The sequence below is a fragment of the Chlorocebus sabaeus genome, chromosome 3 (assembly GCF_047675955.1).
Source record: "Chlorocebus sabaeus isolate Y175 chromosome 3, mChlSab1.0.hap1, whole genome shotgun sequence".
Classification (NCBI taxonomy): domain Eukaryota; kingdom Metazoa; phylum Chordata; class Mammalia; order Primates; family Cercopithecidae; genus Chlorocebus; species Chlorocebus sabaeus.
The window spans coordinates 54,932,638-54,957,237 of record NC_132906.1 but is presented as its reverse complement, the minus strand read 5'-3'; the positions used below and the strand labels follow the sequence as shown (position 1 = coordinate 54,957,237).

Here is a 24,600-nt window from a genome sequence, read left to right as displayed (position 1 = left end):
TCTCTTTCATTCCTTTTTATTTCTGTACTATCATTTTCATATATAGTTTCTCTCATCAGTTTTTGCCATCTTATTCTATTGCCATATTTTTGGCTTCAACAATTGCTGCATTTTTTCTGATCACTTGAGGTCAGGAGTTTGAGACCTGCCTGACCAACATGGCGAAACCCCCATACCTACCAAAAATACAAAAATTAGCCGGGTGTGGTGGCACACACCTGTAGTCCCAGCTACTCAGTAGGCTGAAGCATGAGAACTGCGTGAACCCTGGGAGGTGGAGGCTGCAGTGAGCCGAGATCATGCCACTGCACTTTAGCCTGGTAGCAGATTAAAATACAAAGATAAAAGTATATAGAAATATGAAAAAAAAAACACTGAATGGAAATTCAGGACAGCTGGTTTCTTTATCAGACTTTAAACTAGCCCAATATGACATAAAAATCACTTACTCTGCTCATCTCATTTTGCATGCCTTCTTGCTTTGGCCTTGTAGCAGTATAAAATGAGGACAAAACTCCTACCATTACCAGAGAAGTTGGGATTGAAAACATAATTTCAAACAATATTCATTTAAAAATACTTACAATGAAAATTACTTTAAAATACATAATATACATGTACATAATATATATCTTATATATAATAATTATTACATTTTTTGTAGAGATTAGGTTTCACTATGTTGCCCAGGCTGGTCTGAAACTCCTGGGCTCAAGTGATCCTCTCACCTTGGCCTCCCAAAGTGCCTGGATTACAGGTGTGAGCCACTGTACCTTGCATAGAACACATTTTTTTACCTAAAACAAACCATAACTGAAAAAAGTTTACTATTAAAATTAATTTTGAATTGCAACCTTACATTTTAGATCCAAACATAGGATTCTATGTAGTAGCCCACAAATGTAACAGTGTATTCAATTTATTCTACTACAAACACTGAATTTTAAAATTTCCACTTTTTGGCAGAAACAATCTTAGGAGTGCATGCAGGGATTCAAAGCAACAGAACATGACATAATAACTGTTCATGTTCACGAAAACTGGGTATTTGTTACTTATCAAATTGTTCAGCTTGAATTGGGACATACATGGGTCTTTTATTTGCCTGAGAAAAGTACTTTCCTTTGTAGAAAAAGTAAAGTCTTTGAGTAAAAAGCCATTTTCATTCGTTTGAAAAACGGCATGCTGTTTCCACACATTTCTCTTTATAATAACACAGGTTGTTTAATCATAAAAATGTGGCATTTGACAATAAAAACTTCTAACATAAATGAAAAAGATGAGGCTAATTATACCTGACTAGAACATTATGTATAGGCATGCCAGAGGCTTTACTTAAGCATGATTCAGGGAAATCACATTCCACATAAAGATTAAAACATAGGAAGTGACAAAGGAAGCCAGCATCACATATTTGAATATTAAAAATTTAACCTCTGAAAAATACAGAATATTTTTCCTTAAGTTTCACTATATACAAAATATATACGATAGTCCCAAAATATATGAGTTTAAACACATAGGCCACATAGACACTCTATACTCAAAATAACTTCAGTAGATTCTCTGTCTCTCTGCTGTCACACACACACACACACTCCTAAAAAAACACGAGGAAAGTGAACTACAGAAATCTTTTAAATAATATTCTCATAATGAGCTTGGGTTCACCATTTCTTTTGCATGGTAACTTAATGAGCGTTATCAACTCTTTTACATGGTTGTCACATCAGGATGAAAGGGGGCTTTAAACTCATCAAGCTGCCCACTTGATGCTTCAATCTTTACAAGCACATTTCTACTGAATTTGGCTTATGCCTGAATACTACTGATAGAGAATGTGTTAGATGCTAAGGCATTCTGAAAAGTCCTACTATCTTCACACTTTCTTGCAGTGATCACCCAGTGATCCCTATTCTACTACTTTAGGTCTTGCCAAGTAAGAAATTCAGCTCTTTCATATGTGAACACCTAAAATATTTGTAGGTAGTTATAGCCTATCACTAATAGGGCACTTTTGAATCTTTTTGCAGTTATGGCGTATTCCTCTGAAAACCTTTTAGTTTAAAGCTTGGGTGCCCAGGTATCAGCATAATTCTATAGGTAAGGTAATTACAGATCACATTCTACATATAACTTCTATTACTGTAGGATAATATCTCCATATTCAAACCTTCCAGGTCATTTTCGTATTTCACGTCTAAGCCTATAAAACCAATAAATCATAGGTTTTCTAGACCCAACTGCATGATCTTACATTTATTCCTATTAAAATTCATTCAGTTCATTAATTCTCCCTGAAAAGATCTATTAGATCCTTACTTCATTATTCAATTAATTTGTTATTCTTCTCTGTTTTACATCAACTTTGTTAAATGTAGTTTTAATTTTTCCTGAAATCACTGACAAAAATGCAGAAATATAGTACTACAGGATATTACAGATGAGCATCATATACCCACTTCTTAATTAATGATTCTCTAACAACATTTGGATAAAGCCCTTCAACAGTTACTAATCCATTTACCTGGCCTTGAACTGTCCCCGTATTTTCCCCATATTGTTTAAAAGGATGTCATGGAAAGTCTTATCAAATCCCTTGTTTCCTATCTAACGCATTTCCATGCTTTACCCCTGCAATATATCTCTTAAAAATTGAAATGTAGTCTTCTTTGATTTATTCTTAGAGAACCCATCCTAACTCTTGGTGATACTTGCTTCTTTCAATAGCAATCTTAAAAACCACTGCAAGCATGGCTGCTTACCAAGCATAATCTATGCCGTACACTTAAAATATATCGTATCTGCGAGGTGGCGGGCGCCTGTAGTCCCAGCTACTCGGGAGGCTGAGGCAGGAGAATGGCGTAAACCCAGGAGGCGGAGCTTGCAGTGAGCTGAGATCCGGCCACTGCACTCCAGCCTGGGTGACAGAGCGAGACTCCATCTCCAAAAAAAAAAAAAAATATATCTATATATATACACACACATATATATATATACACACACACACACACACACACACACACATATATATATATATATATATATAGTATCTAAGGCTCAAAGCAATCCTAAATGGTTAGAATCATCACACCTATCTGAAGATGGAAAAAACAAAGGTTCATCAAAGTATTTACATCCATTATAGTTAAAAAAAAGTCAAGTAATTTGCTTAAAGTTTATATAAGATTGCATCAAATTATTTATAATTTATCAAAATATGATATGTAATGTAATCTATCAATATGTTTCTTAATAGTTGCAAGAATCTACTATATTCTTCCCTTTTATGAAAACAAGATGGCATTTGTTGACTCCCTTTAGTCACTCCCATTGTTCACCAGGAGTATTAAAAACGTAATTTCTGAAGTTTCTCGGTAACTATGATTTGAAACTTGTATGTAAGAATTCTTAATAATCACTCTTTGTTTAAATTTAATTAAAAATACACAAAAAAGAAAAAAAAAACATTGTAAGTTTCAATATGTATGAGGTACAAAGGAGGATACATATTTATGAGGTACAAAATCTCTATCTGTCCACCAACCACCCAACACCCAATTTCCTTCTCCAGAAGCAATAAATGTTAATAGATTTTTCCTGGTCCTGATATAAAGAGCCACTTACTTCCTTTTGTACAACTACACTGTTGTATTCTGTAAATGTTTTCATGAATTACAATTCTTTTAACTACTGCCTAAATGTCAACTATGCTACAGTAAATAAAGTGGTATACATAGCATTTTGAACCTAGCAAGTATACCTGCAGGATAAAGTATTAGAAATAAAATTTATTGATCAAGAGCAATGTGTGGCTGGGTGTAGTGGCTCAAGCCTGTAATCCCAGCATTTTGGGAGGCTGAGGCAGGCAGATCACTTGAGGTCATGAATTTGAGACCAGACTGGGCAACATGGCAAAACTCCGTCTTTACTAAAAATACACAAATTAGCCGGGTGTGGTGGCACGCGCCTGTAGTCCCAGCTACTCGGGGCTGAAGCACGAGAATCGCTTGAAACAGGGAGGCAGAGCTGCAGTGAGCGGAGACTGTGCCACTGCACTCCAGACTGGGCAACAGAGTGAGACTCCGTCTCACATACATACATTCCATACACACACACACACACACACACACACACACACACACACACACCAGCTATGTGCATTTGTACTTTTGATAGGTATTACTGAATTACTCTCCATATTAGTTGTACCAATTTAAAATCCCACTAACAATGTTAAGATTGCCTGTTTTTCCATACCCACGCAAACACAATGTATTATCAACCTTTTGGTTTTTAGTGGAAAACAGGCTTTTTTTTTTTTTTGAGACAGAGTTTCACTCTTGTTGCCCAGGCTGGAGTGCAATGGTGCAATCTCAGCTCACTGCAACTTCCGCCTCCCAAGTTCCGTTCAAGCAATTCTCCTGCCTCAGCCTCCCAAGTAGCTGGGATTACAGGTATGTGCCACCATGCCCGGCTAATATTTTGCATTTTTAGTAGAGACAGGGTTTTGCCATATTGGCCAGGTTGGTTCTGAACTCCGGACCTCAGGTGATTCAACTGCCTCGGCCTCCCAAAGTGCTGGGATTACAGGCATGAGCCACCATGCCCAGCTGAAAATAGGGATAGTTTTAATATGAATTTAATGACATGACTGTGACAGATATTGCAAATATTTTTTCCAAGATTGCATTTGCATTTGTTTTTTGACTTTCCTTATGGCAGTAATGCCACACCAACATTTTCCATTTGTAGGGAATCAAGCTCATCAATTTATTACTTCTATAACTCCTAAGTTGCAAAGGTCTTTTGTAATTAAAGATTATAAAAACATTCCCCTATGGCGTCTTAGGTTTTTAATGGTTTTACATTTAAATCTCTGATCCATATGAAATTTATCTCGGTGTAAGTTATGAGGTATGGATCTCAATTTTCTTTTTCCCCTAGTTGGCTACCCTAGTGACCTGTCACAATTCATTGTTCTTATCTAGAAATGCACTTACTTAATTTTTCCATATAAGCTACAAAACTTATTTGTCTGGTTTAAAAAAATATATCTTTGGGTTCTATTTGGCTTACATTAAATGTATCGTTTAACTTAAGGAAACTGATATTTTCATGAAAAATAAAATTAGTTCTCTATGTACACTACCCCAAAATTTAACCTCAGATGAAGAAAAGGCATAATGTAAAAAATATAGTTATAAATATTTATGTGGAAGAGTACATGTACAAGAATAGCCATGATAACTGTGAAAAAGAATTTTTAGTGTTGCTCTGTCAAGTTTCACAAAGTCATTTGAAAATTTTGGCATGAATTACACTTAATTTATATATTAATTAAGAAAGAATTAAATTGATGATACATCTAGAATTCTACTTTTAAAAATATCATTTATCAACATTATGATCCTGAGCAGGGATACTTTTCCCTTCATTTATTGATATTATATCTTAAAAAACAGATAAGTAACTTTAGCTATTTTAAGCATTTTGTTAAAGCCTAAGCTTATTTTGAGTTTTACATTCCCAGATATTATTCTCATTCATTTACTCATTTATCCATAAGTCTCTGGTTCTGTAAAGTCCTTTACAGTCCTGAGCATTAGCTCTATTTGCTGCTCGAGGGTTATTTTTAGTAGTATCTACAAAGACTTTTTTTCCTTGTCTTGATTTTAAAACTATCATAAATATTTAAGGTTGGCTGAAAATTAGGCTCTGAATAAGCAAGGATTTACTATGACTTCAAAGAATTATGAATAAATAAGCTTCCTCTTATCTGGCAGTTTGAAAATGAGGTCTTCCAGTTTATCTAAAATTTTAGTGGAAAATTCATTAGAAAGATATCAACTTGTGAAGAACAAAATTCAATAAAGTTTCACAACAAAACTAAATTGGACAAATTATTCTATGATAATAGTAGTTATCATAGGAAGGCACTGTTCTAAGTGCTTTACAAACATTAAGTAATTGAATCCTCTATTATTTAACAGATGCTTTTAGGTATTAGAGTACTGCATGGCCTTCAGGTGAATATCAGCTGCAAATGTATGGACAAGTAGGATCAGAAGGATTTAGGTTAAGAGTGTAGGACATAACAGAGCTTACAATAAATATAAATTGGTCAATTTTATGGTCAGATTTACTATTCTCTCCAACTTTACAAAACCACACAGTAGCTATAAAGTGAAGAATATAAGTTCTGATTTACTAGGTAATATCTTATGCTTTCTTTTAAACCTTATTAGTTTGCCCATAAATCTTATTCTAGAGTCATCCCTAAAAATATACACTCCTAAAACTACACATTAAAAACTGACATCAACACAAAGTCAAATGAATCTTTAGGGGACATCACACAGTTTTGTAAGTGGAAGGGTTACACATAATGAAATATAAAACATGAAGGCTTTATAGGAACTCTAATGAAAGGAGCTGATTTATATACCATGATCTTTTATACTATGATCTTTACTTTTTTTTAGATAAACTAAAAAAAAATTTTTTGAGACAAGAGTCTCACTCTGTTGCCCAGGCTGGAGTGCAGTGGCATGATCTCCGCTCACAGCAATCTCTGCCTCCTGGGTTCAAGTGATTCTCGTGCCTCGGCCTCCTGAGTAGCTGGGATCACAGGCATGCACCACCACACACTGCTAATTTTTGCATTTTTCGTAGAGATGGGGTTTCACCACGTTGCCCAACCTGGTCTCAAACTCCGAGCCTCAAGTTATCCACCCGCCTCAGCCTTCCAAAAGTGCTGGGATTACAGGCATGAGTCACTGATGTTGAGAGTAAGACATACTTCCACATTATAGGAATGACTTCTTCAATATAACATTTATTAAAATTCTTCCATAGGCCAAGTTTATAAAGTTGATGTGAATTCAGAAGTATCACAATTTGAGCCATTCTAAAATATTTTTTCAACAGGTTAGTTATATGAAGACTCGCCTCAAATTTTAGTTTTATGTATTGCTTATATCTCAAATTAATCTGGTCTTCATTTAACAACTAAAAGACCCATTGAACTTAATTTCAAAAGTTTATTAGTATGTGAAGGGTATGAAGAAACTTTCATACCATTTTAGCAACTCTTCTGAAATGATTTCAAAATGAAAAGTTAAAAATATAAGGTAGCCACTGTTTACGCTCTATATAGTCAAACAATTGAAAGTGTAGAATGTTTAATGAAGTAATGATATTTACCATAATGCCCATCAGTTATTTTACTTTTAACAAGGCTACTAAAAATAAATATCATTTTCTATTGGTAAATTAAAGATATATCATTCTCTCTGATACTCTCCTTCCAACACACATACTTTAGAACATACAGATTTTGAAAAAACAAACAAACAAACAAACAAACAAAAACTAGGAATTATACAATGGTACAATCACTTTGGTGTTACCACTGGCAGGTTTTTAAAAAGTAAAACATTTATCAACCCGATGATTAACAATGCCACTCCTAGGTATTTAGCCAAGATAAATAAAAACACACTTTCAAAAAATTATATGGCAGCTTTATGCATGATAGTAACAAACTGGAAACCACCAAAATGACCATTGACAAGTGAATAAAATATATTCATACTCAGCAATAATAAGGAATGAACTACTGATACAACAACAAAGTGGAATGAAAGAACCTGGACACAGAGTATTTTTAGTCTAAGAGGAGCAAAACTAATCTATGGTGACAGAAATCAGAAAGTGGTGCCTCTTGAGTAGTAGTGATTAAGAAGGACTGAAGGGCCATAAGGAAACTCTCTGGAGTAACTGAACTATTCTATACCTCATTGTCAACATATACAATAATTGCATATTGAAAAAATAAAGCATATAAATTATACCTCAACTGAAATGAAAATTATTCTCTTTAAAATACATTTTCTAAATGAATATATAACAGAACCAATAATGGTTCGAGTTTTAACATTTCTATTTTCATGATGCTTACCTGTCTAAGAGCTGATCATGTTTTTCTAAAGCATCCTTTTCAGCCATCACTGCTCGTTCCTTTTCAGTCACAGCATTATCCCTTGCTTCTCGGAGATTTCTAAAATTTAAACATGCATTTCAGTTACTTCAAATGTGTGATTTATCCATGTTCTTTCTTAAAGATGGACTATCTGACAATCTTAAGAACCCATCTGAGAAGTTGGGGACCCAAAGTGTACACTATATAAACCTGCCTGGCTTGATTGAGTGTCTTGAAGTGCGGGATACACCAGTGTAGGTACAAATATGGTCTATCTCGATATCACACCACCCTTCTCAGCATGGGTCAAAGGATAGGCTAAGCAGTTTGTATATAATTTATGTATTCCTTACCAGAAGCCATTGAGATAGGTGTAATTACTCATGTATTACCCACTAGAAAACTGAGGTTTTGGAAGGTTAATAAATGTCCCACAAAATATTTTAAGTGAAAGATATATTGTGGATAATCAAAATAAAAGTGCGGTTTGGGATATGAGCAAAAGAATCGTTGAAATGAAGAACTTTGAAGTCTCAGTTATATAGGAAGGAAAAGGAAGGAAACACAGGTTGACAGATAGGATAAAGCAGAAGGGACAAAGAATTAGAGGTCCTGATAAGATACGACAGATTAAGTCAAAGTGTAATAGTTGTACAAGCAAGATGGAAGACTGGAGAATGGTGATTTGGAGGTAGAACAGAACTTTTCAGTGGCAGAATTTTGGTGGCTAACAAGATAGGGTATGAAAATCAGTATGGCTAAATTAAGTAAAGTTGAGATGAAGGTCAATATTTATGTAGGGCTCAAGGAAGTACGAGGCTAGGGTATTGGAAAAGTCATCTATTTAACAGTTGTGAGGACAGTAGGAAAGAACTGAAATTGATAGAAAAAATACATTTAGTGTCAGTTAAAGGAAGCTGGAAGATAACAATGACTAGTTGGGAAATTACACAGCTAGCCATGAGCTTCCAAAGATCAAAATGTTTGCCTTTTAATCAATATGAAACTTTGAATCAAGAAAAACACCAACCGTAAGTTTCTTTCAGATAGTCACCTATTTTTTAAAAAATCTCCTCCTCTAGCAGTTACAACATAAATAACAAGAATGTAATACAAATGATTTTGCTCACCTAATCCCTACAAAGCCCTTAAGTTGTAGTTTATAACCTACTTTATAGCTGAGTAAACTGAAGTTTAGAGAGCTCATGTACCTAGCCCTCAAGTCACACAGTCTAAGAGGACCATAATTTGAATCCAGTTATTTCTTACTCCAAAGCCAGGGCTTTTTACATCATGCCACACTATTCTCATGAAACACGGGATTGGAAATTATTATTTTTTATTATTCATATAGAATGTGAGTAGGGAGTCGCGAAAGCCATAAAGTTTTAATAAACTTATCTACTGAATATTGGATAGAAATGCTCAGTACTTATACTTGCTGTACCAGTACTCAATCTAGTCTTTTGCGTGGTGATGTTGTCACAGGATCCTTGGGGTGTCGCTTTGTCAGCTGGAAACCTTTGTGGCCAGTGGTGCCTTTGTCCGAGTTATGCTCAGGCCCACTGGGCTTGTTCCACCCACTCGGCCTCACAGACTGTACTCGGCTTAAGCTCTACCAGCCGGGATCCCACACCTGCCGAGGGCAAGCCAAGTGCAGAGCAGCAAGGGGTGCGTGAGCAAGTGAGTGAGTGCGGGGTTCAACCACTGCGCACAGCCGGGCACACAGGCTGTAGTGGGGTAGGCAGCTCCAGGCGCTGGCTCCAGGCTCCCTGTGAGGCTGTGAACGGACAGGCATACTGAAAGTTGCTTCCACTGCTGGCACCGGGGAATGCAGTAGTGCCCGGAAGCCTGGAGATGCCAGGAACTGCAGAGCCCCAAACAGGTGTCAGAGCCCTTGCTCAGGGAGCTCCTAGGTCTAGGCTCCCCAAAGGGCTGCAGCTCTTCTCTCCTTCCCACTTCTCGTCTTGTTGCAATGTGGTAAGTGAGGGGTGTGTTTCAGCCCTGTTTGTGTTACGGCTCTTTCAGTCCCACCATTAAGTAGGTCCCAAGTTCTTGTCCTGTGTCCAGGAAGAATGAGGTACACAGACAACTGGAGCATGAGTAAGGCAAAGAGGTGCTTTATTGAGCGGCAGTACAGCTCTCAGGAGATCCAGAGTGGGTAGCTCCTATCTGCAGGCAGGCCATCCCAATGTCTGCTCAGCTCCTGACTGAGAGGAGACCCACAGTTGGTAGCTCCTCTCTGATGTCCAGACGTCTGCCAGAGCCTGAGGTTTTTGTGGGCTTCAGTGGGGAGGAAATACATAGGTGACAATAGGTAGGTCAGGGGAAAAAAGTACGTAAGTTCTCACTCTGTTCTGTGAAACTGGTGGCGCAGCTCCCATGCTCCAGGCCACCCCTGGCTTGAGGTGGGGCTTCACCGGGGACACATTCCTTTCTGTCCAGGAACCTGCCTGCCTCCTGCCGCCATCAACCAGCTGTAACCCGGCGCCTGGGCTGGAGTGCCAAAGGGCACCTGCAGGCCTGCACCAAGCCGCCCTCATCCCCCACTTTGGCTGGCCTCCCTTCCGTGCTTGTCAGTGTCCAAAGTCTGGAGGACGCCAAGGTGGCAGAGGGCTGGGGTGTCAGTACTGCCCCAAGAGCGGGCACACCTGCAACAGTTCCCAGGCTTGGCCTCAACTTTGCTCCGAAATCACAGTGGGCGCTGGGAGTAGGGAGAGGCCAGGCAGCGGGAACAGGCCTTTCTGAGCCTGCAGGGGAAGAGGGCTCCCTAGGCCGACGAGAGTGAAGGAATGCCTGGGTCCACAGCTGCGGCTGGGCCGCTGCAGCAGCGCCTGGGAGGGCTCCCGCCTCTCCAACTCGAAGGGGTCTGGGTTTCTGCCTGTTTCTGGCTCCTGCCGACTCAGTGGAGCATGCAGCCCTGGCTGCGCCTGCCCCACTGCAGCTGGCATCTTTACAGCAGTTGCTCCAGATAGGCCACTGCTGCCATCAATATTAACAACAAATTTAAAAATTTAAAAATGTCAACCATTAGAGATTTGTCAGTAAAACAGTTTATAAGCCAGAAATAAAACAGTTTCTTTAGAAATGTTGGAGTACAGGTAACTCTTATTGAAAAGAAAATAAACTACTTTTGTGGGTTATTATATAAGCAGAAGTACATTCTAAAGTAGCTGACAAAAAATGACATATTGTTATTTTCTGATGCCATCCTGATTGCAACAACCTTCAAAAATAATCTATTCTCAAACTGAAACATGAAAAATTAATGTTAAAGATAGAATAAAATTCTCAAACTATATTAAACATTTATATATTTTTCATTTCTAAATGATCTAAATATTTTAGTCAGTAAATCACCACAAACTGGTTTCAATGTTCATTTCTCAAATATAGCCTCATTATTCTATATGTTATTTTGGCAGCAGAATTATAAGTAGATCACATTTACAGGACTAATGAATCACGAATGCTCAATTGGTAGATGGAGACGCTTCAGTCCCTGACATTTCCTTTCTTGAAACAATGGACATTAGAAATGAAAACAAGACACATGGAATGAAATAAAACCTAGAACAAGCTAACATCAGGGCTTGTGAAAGGAGGTATGATTAGAGGGTACTATGTGAAGGCATGTTGAAGTATGATTAGAGGGTACTATGTGAAGTGCTATGTTAAGGCATAAACAAAATTCTATGGCCACAAAGAGGAGTTGATTATTCTTTACTGGAGTAAGAGAGGTAGGTGAATAAAGTGAAACACTTTAAAAAAGTGACATGTAAGTTGGGCCTTGAAGGACAAATAGGTAAAGCAATTCAGAAAGAGAAAACAGAAATGAACTGGGGAATGGACTAGAAGAAGCTAAGGCTTCTACCAATAGGTCCTCTCACGGGTGTTTGTGGGTAACATTTCTGTGTAATCCCAATCTCCTTATCAAGTACCACACCTTCCATATCCAGTCCATAACCTGCATTCTTTAGCAAAAAGCAGCATAATTCCTTATAACAAATACTTCCTTTAATATTACCAATTCACAGGTTTCATATAAAGTCTGAGAGAGATAAACTGAATGTATTCTTCCACTGACAATAATAGCAATAGCATACTGTTTACCATGTGCCAGAAGCCGTTCTAAGCACTTTACATATCATAACTCATTTAACTGTCACAACGATCCCACAAAGCAGTTGTATAATTACCTCCATTTTACAAATGATAAGACTAAAACACAAAGAGGTTAATTAAAGTCACACAAGAAGTATGCTACGGAGCCCAAATGTGCACCCAAACAGTTTGGCTCCAGAGTCTGTGGTGTGAATCATACTACGCTGCCTCTTAAAATTTCCTTTGCTTCACAGATGTTTTCTCCTTGAGAAATTCTGACACTGTTAGATTTATATTACATGACCACCTCAAGGCACCAATAGATGTGAAATCGAAATAAGCCTTGAAAGAATTGTGAATATATTATACATTAGCTTTTATGGCCCACAGTATGTAACATGCTTTTTAAAAAATAAACTGATAAAAAGCTAGATGTATTCCTTCCACAGGTAAGACAATAACTTTCATATAACTAATAAATAATCCATTTCTAAATGTTAAATTCATTAGAAAATATAACAGAAATATAATTATGGAACAAATTACAGGAATTCAAATGTTCTTCAAAAGAGAAACTTGAAAAATTGATAGAAGCTATCTGCAGCATGTACAAGTTAATGAAGCTCAAGTTTTAGAAGTCCAAACCAAGTGCATAATCAAATGTAATTATAACAAAGAAAATGTTTCAAAATACAAAAATCTGAATATATCATCCTTAAAATACCTATATAAAGTTAACATTAGATTCCAACACTGTGTTTTTCATCATTCTTTCATGTTGTTTCCTAGCAACTCTATGTATCTCCCATATTCACATACGTATTTCTCTCATCCACCCTATGTTGTTTTGGAGACATACTGAGAGGAAAGACTGAAGAAAAGAAATCTTAATACTGTGTGAAATGCAAAGGGAAAGTGAGTATCCTACTTTTATAACTAGAGTATTCAAATAATGTATTTTCAACCTGGGGCACTTTTTAGAATAAAAGAGGGTGCTACTAAAAATTATGCCAGAACAGGCATAAATCAGTACTTTCTTAGACAAACCAAGAGATATGGTTAATTAAATTGTAACATTCAAATGAGAAACTTAAAGAGTTAAGTTCTTAATCATTTACTTAAAGGTTTTAATATTCTAATAAAATAGACATAGTTCATACACAATATAGTGCCATTTGTACAGCAGATAATTTAATATACAGAAGTTTATTCAACAGTAGCTCATAACTGAAACTTGAAAACCTCATTATAAAACATTCATAACAGGGTAGAATGTATTTTCCTACTACTAGATGATAAATTTCACAGTACCAATAGGCTAAATCTATATTTATATCTGAAAAGTGGTAAGAAAAATGTCACGAGAAAAACTTTAGGAATCTTTGAAATTCAAACAGTATCAAATCAAAGTTTGGCAATGCGAGGAGTATGTCTCAGCCTGAATAAACATCCCTAATGCCTCAGAACTTAAAATTTACCAAACATAAATAGTGAAAAAACAAAAACAAACAAACAAACTATGGCTGTCAGAAGAGCTCAGTAGGTGTAACTAAGCAATCTGAACTCTTCCTTCTGTCTTCATGTAAAAATATTTTTGGCTAATAGAAGTAAATATATTTTTCTAGTTAGAACAACAAAGGATTAAAATAGGCTGTTTTATATGACAGGCTTATTTATAGGAAAAGTGTTTGAATTTACTGTCTCTATCTCCAGTGTCTTCCTGGACACAACATAAAACTGCTCATTTCCATATCTGATGCCTTTGATTTTAAGATGGCATAAAATAGAAGGGTTGCATGTACATTATGTTGTTTCTATTCAACGACTGGTAGTTTTACCTTTATCATAGATGACTGAAAAGTTAATAAATAGGACATAAAAATGAAATAAGCAAAGTGGAAATCTTATTTAATAAAATTTCTTGGGAGAAGCTACACATTTTAAGAGTAGAAACTTTTTGAGATCATTGTTGACTGAAAATGCTACACTTTCCTATCCTTTTATTATAGTTGGTGCCTTGGTTTAAAAGTTTGTGTCCTCCAAAACTCAAGTTGAAATTTAACTGGCATTCTAACAGTATTAAGAGGTAGGACCTGATAATGGTGATTAGGCCATGAGAGTGGGACTGGTGCCATTATAAAAGGGTGGGTTTGGCTCCCCCAGCTCTATCTCCCACCTTCTTGCCTTACGCCATGAGATAATGTAGTGAGAAAGCTCTTGCCAGATGCCAGCACGGAGATATTGCACTTACCAGCCTCCAGACCTGTGAGCCAATAAACTTCTGTTCACTATAAATTACCCAGTCTCAGGTATCCTGTTATAGCAGCATAAAATGGACTGAAGACAGTTGGTGCTCAAGCAGATTTCTGTTTGTTTGTTTCTAGATATGAAAACTTAGGCACAAAGTAAACACCAAATCCAAATTATGGTTGAAAAATTATAAAAAATTTAAGTACAAAAATGCAAAATATTTGCTTAAATCCATTAATGTGTTAAGGTTTACAAAGTAGCTGACAGGATGAGAGGTAACATATCAAAATGAAACAGAATGAATCTGGTAGATGGTTAACTGAGTGACTACTATATATCTGTCACTACACTCAGTCCTGATCAAATCCATTATAAACCTTTGAATAGGTTTTCATCTACAGCCACCTAATTTCTAAAAAGTAGTACCAATTCATTCTTTCATTCAATAAATATTATGTACACTGAGCATTTACTGCATACCAGGCACTGGTACTTGGGAGTCCAGGACTGAACGATACATGAAAACTCCTACTCTCATGGAGATCATATTGTAGTAGGAAGAAAACTGCAAAGTAAATGACTATGTAGTATTTTGATAGATTGTAACCGCTTTAAGGAAAAACAAAGCAAAGACAACATAGAACAAAGTCAGAAAAGACCACAAGAACAGGTGTATCATCAGGAGTAGATGGTTAAGCAGTGGAAACTGTGAATACAAAGGACCTGAGGTAGGAGCACGCCTACAGGTAAAAGAACAGGAGGCCAGCATGACTATGCGAGTAACCAGAAGAAAGTCCTAAATGAGGATAGGGTAACTGAATACTGATCAGGTAGTATCACAGGCCAATGTAATCATTTAAAGTTTTACTAAGTTTAACGATGGGGAGCCTTTTTATTTGAGTAGAGGAGTGATCCAACTTGATTTATCATTTAACAAGAACTGTGCTAAGAGACTGAAGAGGGCAAGGAAGAAAGCTGGGGACCGCTTAAGAGGCTACTGCAGTAATTTTTAGGGAAGAGATAATGGTGACTTGAACCAAGGTAATATGCATGAGATAGATATCATAAATCCAAAAGGATTTGTTAATAAACAGAATATGGAATGTGAAAAAAGATGACTTCAGGTTTTTGGTCTGGGCAAGTGGAAGAATAGAGCTGTCTTTAATTGAGCTGGGTGAGACTGAAGGTGGACCAGAATTGGGAGGTACAATGGAACAGAAATTTGCTTCTGAACACATTAGGATGCATATTATTAATAGATAACCAAGTGGAAATGCCATGGAGGCAGCTGCAAAAGTTGTCAAGAAGATGAGGAGGAACCAGCAAAGAGAATGAGTAGGTACAGCTAATGAGGAAGAGAAAAATTCATAGTGTGTGACACTATGGAAGCTAAAGAATGTGTTCCCAGGAGTAGGGAGTGATCAACTGTGTTACATACTGCTAGTAAGGTCAAGAACAGTAAGAAAAGACTATGACTACTGGATTTGGGCAACATGAAGATCTTAGGGGCTCTGGTAAAAACATCTTTGTTGGAGTAGTATTGGGGAGGGGGACAAAGGCTTGATAGTGGATACGAACAGACACTTCTCAAAAGAAGACATTTATGTGGCCAACAAACATGAAAAAAAGCTCATCATCACTGATCATTAGAGAAATGCAAATCAAACCCACAATGATACCATCTCATGCCAGTCAGAATGGTGATCATTAAAAAACCAAGAAACCACAGATGCTGGTGAGAAGCAGGAATGCTTCCACACTGTTGGTGGGAATGTAAATTAGTTCAGCCATTGTGGAAAACAGTGTAGCGATTCCTCAAGGATCTACAACAAGAAATACCACTTGACCCAGCAATCCCATTACTGGGAGTATACTAAAAGGAATATAAGTCACTCTACTATAAAAAGACACACGGACACGTATATTTATTGCAGCACTGTTTACAATAGCAAAGGCATGGAACCAATCCAAATGCCCATCAATGATAGACTGGATAACGAAAATGTGGTACATATACACCATGGAATACTATGCAGCCATAAAAAGGAATGAGTTCATGTCTTTTGCAGAGACATGGATATGAAGCTAGAAACCATCATCCTCAGCAAACTAATACAGGAACAGAAAACCAAACACTACATATTCTCACTCATAAATGGGAGTTGAACAATGAGAACACACAGACACAGGGAGGGGAACACCACACACTGGGGCCAATTGGGGGTTAGGGGGCAAAGGGAGGGAAAGCATTAGGACAAATAGCTAATGCATGTGGGGCTTAAAACCTAGATGACCCACTGATAGGTGTGGCAAACTACCATGGCACCTGTATACCTATGCAACAAGCCTACACATTCTGCACTTGTGTCACAGAACTTAAAGTAAAATAAACTTTAAAAAGAAAAGAAAAATAAAGGCCTCTTTGCCAACTTCAAAAATTATAAATGCTTGTCTGAGAATGGTGGCTCACACCTGTAATCCTAGCACTTTGGGAGGCTGAGGTTGGGGGGAGGATCACCTGAGCTCAGGAGTTCAAGACTCACCCTGGGCAAAACAGTGAGACTTCATATGTGTGTGTGTGTGTGTGTGTGTGTGTGTGTGTGTGTGTATGTGTATGTATATGTGTGTGTATGTGTATACATAAAATTATAAATGCTTTTATAAAGCTCTAATGATCCATACTCAGCCCTCAAGCATGGAATATGGTTTACAAATTCTCTTAAAAGACAGAGTTTCTTCACTGTTCTCAGCAAACACACACAGGAACAGAAAACCAAAACACTGCATGTTCTCACTCATAAGTGGGAGCCAAACAATGAGAACACATGGAAACAGGGAGGGGAACATCACACACTGGGGCCTGTCAGGGGGTGAAGGGCTAGGGGAGGGAGAGCATTAGGAGAAATACCTAATGTAGATGACGGGTTGATGGGTGCAGCAAACCACCATGGCATGTGTATACCTATGTAACAAACCTGCATGTTCTGCACATGTATTCTGGAACCTTAAGTATAATAATAAAAAAGACAGAATTTCTATTTTAAGTAAATTACGTTCAAAAATTATAGTTCTGATAGGAAATCTTTGATCAGTTTACATAGCCCTAACCAGTTAAATGGGAGTATGCACTGCATTGCAGTCAAATGTATCTAGTTTTTACCAACAAAACATTTGTAATATTCACAGACAAGTCACAGTTGATGTCTCAATTTCCTTACTTGTAAAATAGGGATATTAATACCTAAACTTCATAAAATGTATTTGATTCTTTTCTACAATGTATGTGAAGTGTTGAGTACAATGCTTGATGCATAATAAGTACTCAATAAATAATAGCTATGGTTAGTATGCTACCTAAATATGAAAATGTAAATTAAAATGTAATGTTCATTTAAAGGTTGATAATTACAGCAATGTTTCCTCAAATTTTTTATTATATAAAATGAAAGTGATACTATTTTTAATGGCATCCTAGTGAAAACACAGAAGACTGTCAGAGGACCTTCAGCAGCTTAGGGTTCCTTCTACTACTGTGAGGGCTAAGGGGAGTGAAATCTGGGGCACAGCAGAGAAACATCTCTAGTAAAAAGCTGTGTGATCTCAGATAAGCACTTTTGAGCTTGGTCAGGGCTGCCACATCTGTAAAAGATCAGAAATTACGCCAGGCGCGGTAGCTCATGCCTGTAATCCCAGCACTCTGGGAGGCTGAGGTGGGTGAACTCCCGAGGTCAGGAGTTCCAGACCAGCCTGACCAACATGGCGAAATCCTGTCTCTACTAAAAGTACAAAAATTAGCTCGGCGTACAAAAATTAGTGGCGCATGTCTGTAATCCCAGTTACTTGGGAGGCTGAGGCAGGAGAATCACTTGATGCCGGGAGGCAGAGGTTGCAATGAGCCGAGATCGTGCCATTGCACTCCAGCCTGGACGGAGTCCGCAATCTGGAGCTAATGGTCATGCCTTATCACCAATCACTCCGAGACTACTGAGGTAGAAAAGCTGGAGTCATTCCTGAGGTTCACTTCTTGTCAATCACCAGATCTTGCCAATTCTCCTACCTATTCTTTACATTCAACCGTCTTTCTCTTTCTATTTCTCATTTTCATCACCTAAACTGTGCAATAGCCTCCTACGTGATCTCCCTCCTTCTAGGCTTTCTTCAACTGTAATACACCCCACATTGCAACCGTAGTCATAAAAAATGAGTAAGTCATGTTTCCGTCCTACTATAAAACCTCTGCACATTCTCCACTGACACCAGAACCTTTAAAATCTGGCCCAATCTTACTTTACCAGCCTCTCCCACCACACAACGAACTACACCACAAAGGTAAATCTAAATTCCTATGCAACCTGAACTTACCTTGATTCATATCTGGAACCCTACAGAGCTTGAAAATTTTAAGTATTATTAACCAAGCAGTGAACACATGTTGTAAACATCTACAGGAGTAAAGAATATAGTTAACAATAAAAGATAATTACCAATAAAAATTAATTTAAAATATTTGAGAAGATGCTGAGAGAGTTGTCTGCAGAGTCATACACTTCAAGAATTATCTAACTGAAAAGACAAAGTAATTATTTAAATTTTTCCATAGAAGAACTTAAAACATTATAGAGATATCTGGTAAGATATGAACAAAAGAGGTTTGTTTATGTGCTTAAGCACTAATGAGGACATACACCTTTAAAATGATGAATGGAACCTCTGAACAATAGTTAAATTCACCATTGTAATATGTTACATATACTCAACGAAATAGATTCAAGATTCAAAGTTGCTTAATATCACTCTAAGATTCTACACAAATTTCAAGTTTATATCATTAAAGTTTCTTCTTGAGTACTTTTGGAAGATAAATTGTGGTCAAGATGGTTTTTATTGATATGGCAGGAAAATAAAATCACTAAAGCAATACTAATTGTTGCACTTAAAAACATCTTTTCAATCTCTTTTTCTCTACTGCCTACCCCTTTTCAAACAATTGTAAAACTATTTCAGTTTCCAGAGTCCGTACTGCACTGAGAGCATAATGAATGCCTCTAATCTTATCTTTTTTTATAGCACCACTCACAATAGCTCTTTCTGTGTTTACAGTAACAAGACCACCTTAAATAAAGCTAGTTTTACTTTATGGAAAACCTTTATCAGCTGAATTTATCTCCCTTTACCTTATTATCTCATAACCTAATTAGGAAACATAAGCTAGCCATCTTATGCAGAAATTTAGACAGAAAAGAATGGCATGTAGACCCTCTACGTCTATATCATGTCATTTAAGAAAACTTGTTAAATGCTATGGAGATAAACACTTAAGAATATGTATTTTGTATTAGTATCTTCTAATGATAAATAATCCCATAATATTATCAGTTGACTTTTATATAATGGTGATTTTCCTTAAATTGTCAACATAATAGATAAAAACATTTTCTTCAAGTATTCTACATAGGCACAAGGTACCAAAATAACTCATTTATGTCTATAATTTATAATGTACTTCTTGCATATATTATCTCATTTAGACCTCACAGGCCACCCTAAGAAGTATTATTAGTAGTTATTATTATTTTTTGAGACAGGGTCTCACTTCAGTTGCCCAGGCTGGAGTGCAAATGGCATGATCTTGGCTCAGTGCAACCTTGACCTCCCAGGCTCAGGTGATCCTCCCACCTTAACCTCCTTAGTAGAACTACAGGCCTGTGCCACCATGCCTGGCTAATTTTTTTGTATTTTCACTAGAGATGGGGTTCTGCCATTTTGCCCAGCCTGGTCTCAAACTCCTGGACTCAAGCAATCCATCTGCCTGAGCCTCCCAAAGTGTTGGTGTTACAGGTGTTAGCCACCATGCCTGGCCTATTAGCTCATTTTATAAAAGAAGAAATTAAACTTCAGGAATATTAAGTGACTTATCCGCTGAGCTAATAAGTGGTAGAATCAGGATCAAGTTCAGTCTTTTGATTCCATGGAATAATGTCTTATTTCCAAATGCGTAAGAGGGTCCATAACATTTCTGTCCCATAATACCTACTAAGCAATAAGTTATTAATATAATACATCTCAGCACTGTAGTAGTACCTTTCATTCATTTCCCACAGCTCCAAAGTGGAATTTTAGGTAACTAGAATATACAGAAAAGACAAAGAGCCTAATTTACAAACTGGACCAAAGCATTCATACATATTATAATTTCAGCTACAGTATGTTTGATATATCTAAATATCCAAGTTCCCTCTTGGTTTATAATTGCCCTTTTCTTAGTCTTTATATCTTCTACTCTCTTTCTTTTCTCTCAATACTTTAACTTCAAGAACTACTGGAATGACTGCAGGTCAGATACCAAGATTGGATAGAGTAAGTTCCATGTGCCTTTTCCATATTAAAAAAGAGAAAAGAAAAAGTATTCTTTTAACATCCTCTGATGTATAGAAAGAAAATTAAAATACATTTCACTAATCATCATTTCAGTTTCTTTAGAAAATGTTTATTGGGGCTGGGCATGGTGGCTCACGCCTGTAATCACAGCACTTTGGGAGGCCGAGGCAGGCAGACTACCTGAGATTAGGCATTTGAGATCAGCCTGGCCAATACATGGTGAAACCCCATCCACACTAAAAATATGAAAATTAGCCGGGCATGGTGGTGTGCACTTGTGATCCCAGCTACTCAGGAGGCTGAGACAGGAGAATCGCTTGAACCCGGGAGGCAAAGTTTGCAGTGAGCTGAGATCACATCACTGTACTCCAGCCTGGGTGACAGAGCAAGACTCCGTCAAAAAAAAAAAAAAAAGTTTATTGGGGGAGAGATAAGGACACCAAATATAAATATGCAAGTGTAAGTACTTCATCCATTTCAACTCATTGTAACAGCACACTTTGATAAAATACCAGTAATTAACACAATCACACATCTCAGGCCAAAGCAAAAGATTAATTTACCTAAACACACACACACACAGCCCTAAATGTGTAAAGTTATGAATTTCATGTTTTATAACAGGAAATATTAAAATTCGTTCTTTAGCCATTTTAAGTTCAACGATTTCAAAAGAAATAAATTACAATTTATTTTTTACTGTGTGGAAGATTAGAATGATACAAGCTCTAACTACAGTTAAATCTCCCGTAATGAAGAAACTATGATCCCTAAAGATTCAGTAACATAAAACAAAGGGTTGGATTACTGTGAGATTAAAACGATAAAGGCAAGCCTGTACAACTAGCTAGTTAGGTGTCTTGGGCAATTCAAATTCATCTGGGCTCAGGCTGCAATTTGGCACCACCTGGTGGCAACTGTCCACTCTAGCCTCAGTGTACATCCAATCAGTTCTGAGTCCTGTGGCTGGCTGGGGCATCCACAGGGCAGTCCCAATCCCAGGAATCCCCTGGTTAGGTAGTGTCCATTCTGATGTGGATAGGGGGCCAGAAGAACACTGGAGACAAGGACATCTGCTTTCAGTTTTCCTACTTCCAGAAACGGCTCTGTTGGTTGTTTCCCCACACAGCCTTACCAACCTACCCTTACCAACCACATTTATGTTACAATAGGATAAACTTTAAAGATTTTTTTTTTTAAAGAATAGCAAAAACCTAAAAAAATTAGGAAATTTTCAAGAAGATTACATACCAAAGTTTATATGGCTATGTGGATTGCTTAGGAATAACCATAGAAAGTTTCCATACATTTTAAAGTTATTGTATCAGTCAACAAAAGCCTATTAAATCCACAACAGAATTGAACCACAGAACCAACAGTACTTATTTGTAAAATAGAAATAATACTATCTATATCAGAGGCCTCTCTAATCCCCAGATCTTTCTCTTGAGGTTTAGATTCTTCTACAGTCAACTCTTTTATTTGTATATCCCACAGACACTTCAAGTGAAACAACTAAATTGATGTTTTCCTCTTAAAGCTTTGTATTTTCTAATGTTTTAAAAACTGTATCACTACCTATGCAGCTGTTTAATTCAGAAACCTTGCTGACATCCTTAATGAGTTCTCATCCCACCAATCCTATCTAGTCACTGAGTCCTGTTGGCTCTATCTCCTAGATAATTTTCCAACCTGGACCATTTCTCTCATCTTTACTGCTGCTAATCCAGTTCCATTATCACCCTTCATCTGCATAATGGAAATAACCTCTAAAAGTAGAGCCTCTCTAACAGGCTTATGCCATTCCAATCTATTCTCTACATTACAGTGATCTCTGGATATAAAATCAGATCATTTCATGCCTCTTCTTAAAATCTTTTAATTGTTCTCCATAGGCCTTACATAATGGTCCAAATGCATTCTTTGGGCCCATTTGCTGCTTCTCTTTCATCTCTTTTAACTCCCTGCCTCTCAGTCTATCCTTCAGCCACACGGAATTAATTTGTTCAAAAAGCTTAATTTTATCCTACTTTCAGGCTTTTATATATGCTATATATTGATTCTCCCAATTCCCTTTCCTTCCTTAATTCATAGTGTTAAAGCAAACTAAATATGGCCTTAAGAAAGATTCTGTACTTCTATGTTTGAGTCTTTATTGATGAACTGCAATCTAACTTAATAGGCAGACAAGATAGAAAACCTAACTTGGGGGTATGTTCCTGGAACAACAGCTGAATCTTGGCCAACCCCAGCAGCCATACTTCAACCATTCATACACTGCTGAGTGTTCAAATAAGTTAAACATCAACCTATAACCAACCCAGCTGTTTCTGTATCTCACTTCTGATTTCTGTATGTCACTTTACTTTTTTTGTCTACAAATTTGTTGTGACCACGAGGCACCCCTGGAGTCTCTCTGAATCTGCTGTGATTCTGGAGGCTGCCTGATTTGCAAATCATTCATTGCTCAATTAAACTTTAAATTTCATGTGTCTGAAGTTTTACTTTTAATAGTAGTTTCAGTCAAAAGGGGCAGTTCTTCATTTATGAAGTCTTCCCCAATTCCTTCCAATACTAGGTTAGATACACAGATGGTCTCATCTTTTATCCTATCATTTTGTCCACCATCATAACTTAGGATAATTGTTTCTCTATTTGTCTTTACCCTCCATTAGACTACCAGCTTTGTGAAGACAAAGGTCACCACTATCTATGATGTCTAGCATTTAGCTGGCATATGGTAGGTTTCAATAAATATTTGCAAAATACATTAATTTGTTGCTCTGGAAATTACATCAGGGTGCAAATGTAAAACTTTCCAACATAAAGCTTAGCATATAATAGGTAAATACCTCTTCTTTTAGTCTGCATTTTGAACTCTAAGAGCAAGTAAATCACAAGGTACAGGATCCTCCTTTCTAATGTAAGGCTGGGACGAAGTAAAATTTTGCCAAAGATAAAGAATGTCTTTGGAATTCTCCCTCCAATCTCTTAATAACTCTACTGCCCTAAGCATGTACATTCATAAAACTGTCATACTTTTGTTATGAACATGAAGGGACAACTAAGTGCAAAAGCAAATGAATCTTAAAATCATAAGGTTACGTGAAGAAGCCACAAAAAATATATATGTATACAGCATAATTCCATTTATATAAGATACTAATATAATATGAAAAACTAAACTATATTGTGCGGAGATGTTTATTTACTGGAAACACAGATAATAAAAGTATAAAGAGAAATAAGGAAGTTATTAGCATAACAGAATAGCAGTTATGGAAGAAAGGAGTTAAGCAGAAAGAGTCTCAAGGACATTTCTGTAGTGCTGCATTATTCTACTTCTTTATAATTATTTATTTAATGAACATTAGGAAATTTTCTCTGAACATCTTTTATTTTATACACATACATACAAACATATACGGTCAAAAAACAGAACAATCATAACACAGTAACTAAAGTAAAAAATAATGCTATTTAAAGAGTGGTCCAATATTTCTTTGAGCTACTTGGAACAATTATTTTCTCAGGATTCAACATATGAAGGCTAGCTTAGGACTTCAAAAGCCTTATTCACAGAAAAGACTATGGTGCTCCTACTAGTAATAGGATATTCAAATATTAAAATATAAACTAAGTGTAAACAAATGCAGAAGTGTTATTTTTTCCAAGATAAAAAATGTTATTTTAAAAATTAATATGTCAAAACATTTTTTAAGAACATGTATACTTTCTCCTGGTATGCGTACGTATTTGCTGGTGCCCAAAGCATATTTTTAGTTTGTCTACTGCTAAGATAGTACTGAATGATCACTTAGAATTTTCATATTTTGAAATTCTTTGCTATTTTCATTGAAAATATAATCCTAGATTATAAATGA

The 24,600-nt window shown here is 36.7% G+C and overlaps 1 protein-coding gene across 5 annotated transcripts in view; it reads right to left on the bottom strand.

Moving 5' to 3' along the window:
* The window catches only part of PIBF1 (progesterone immunomodulatory binding factor 1), a 244,453-nt gene that overhangs the window by 154,964 nt on the left and 64,889 nt on the right, over positions 1-24,600 (bottom strand). For all 5 annotated transcript variants that reach the window (XM_007960565.3, XM_073014386.1, XM_073014384.1 and 2 more), the window contains exon 10: positions 7,964-8,062. In XM_007960565.3, coding sequence (XP_007958756.3) covers positions 7,964-8,062 — 99 coding nt within the window. The remainder of the gene's footprint in view (positions 1-7,963; positions 8,063-24,600) is intronic.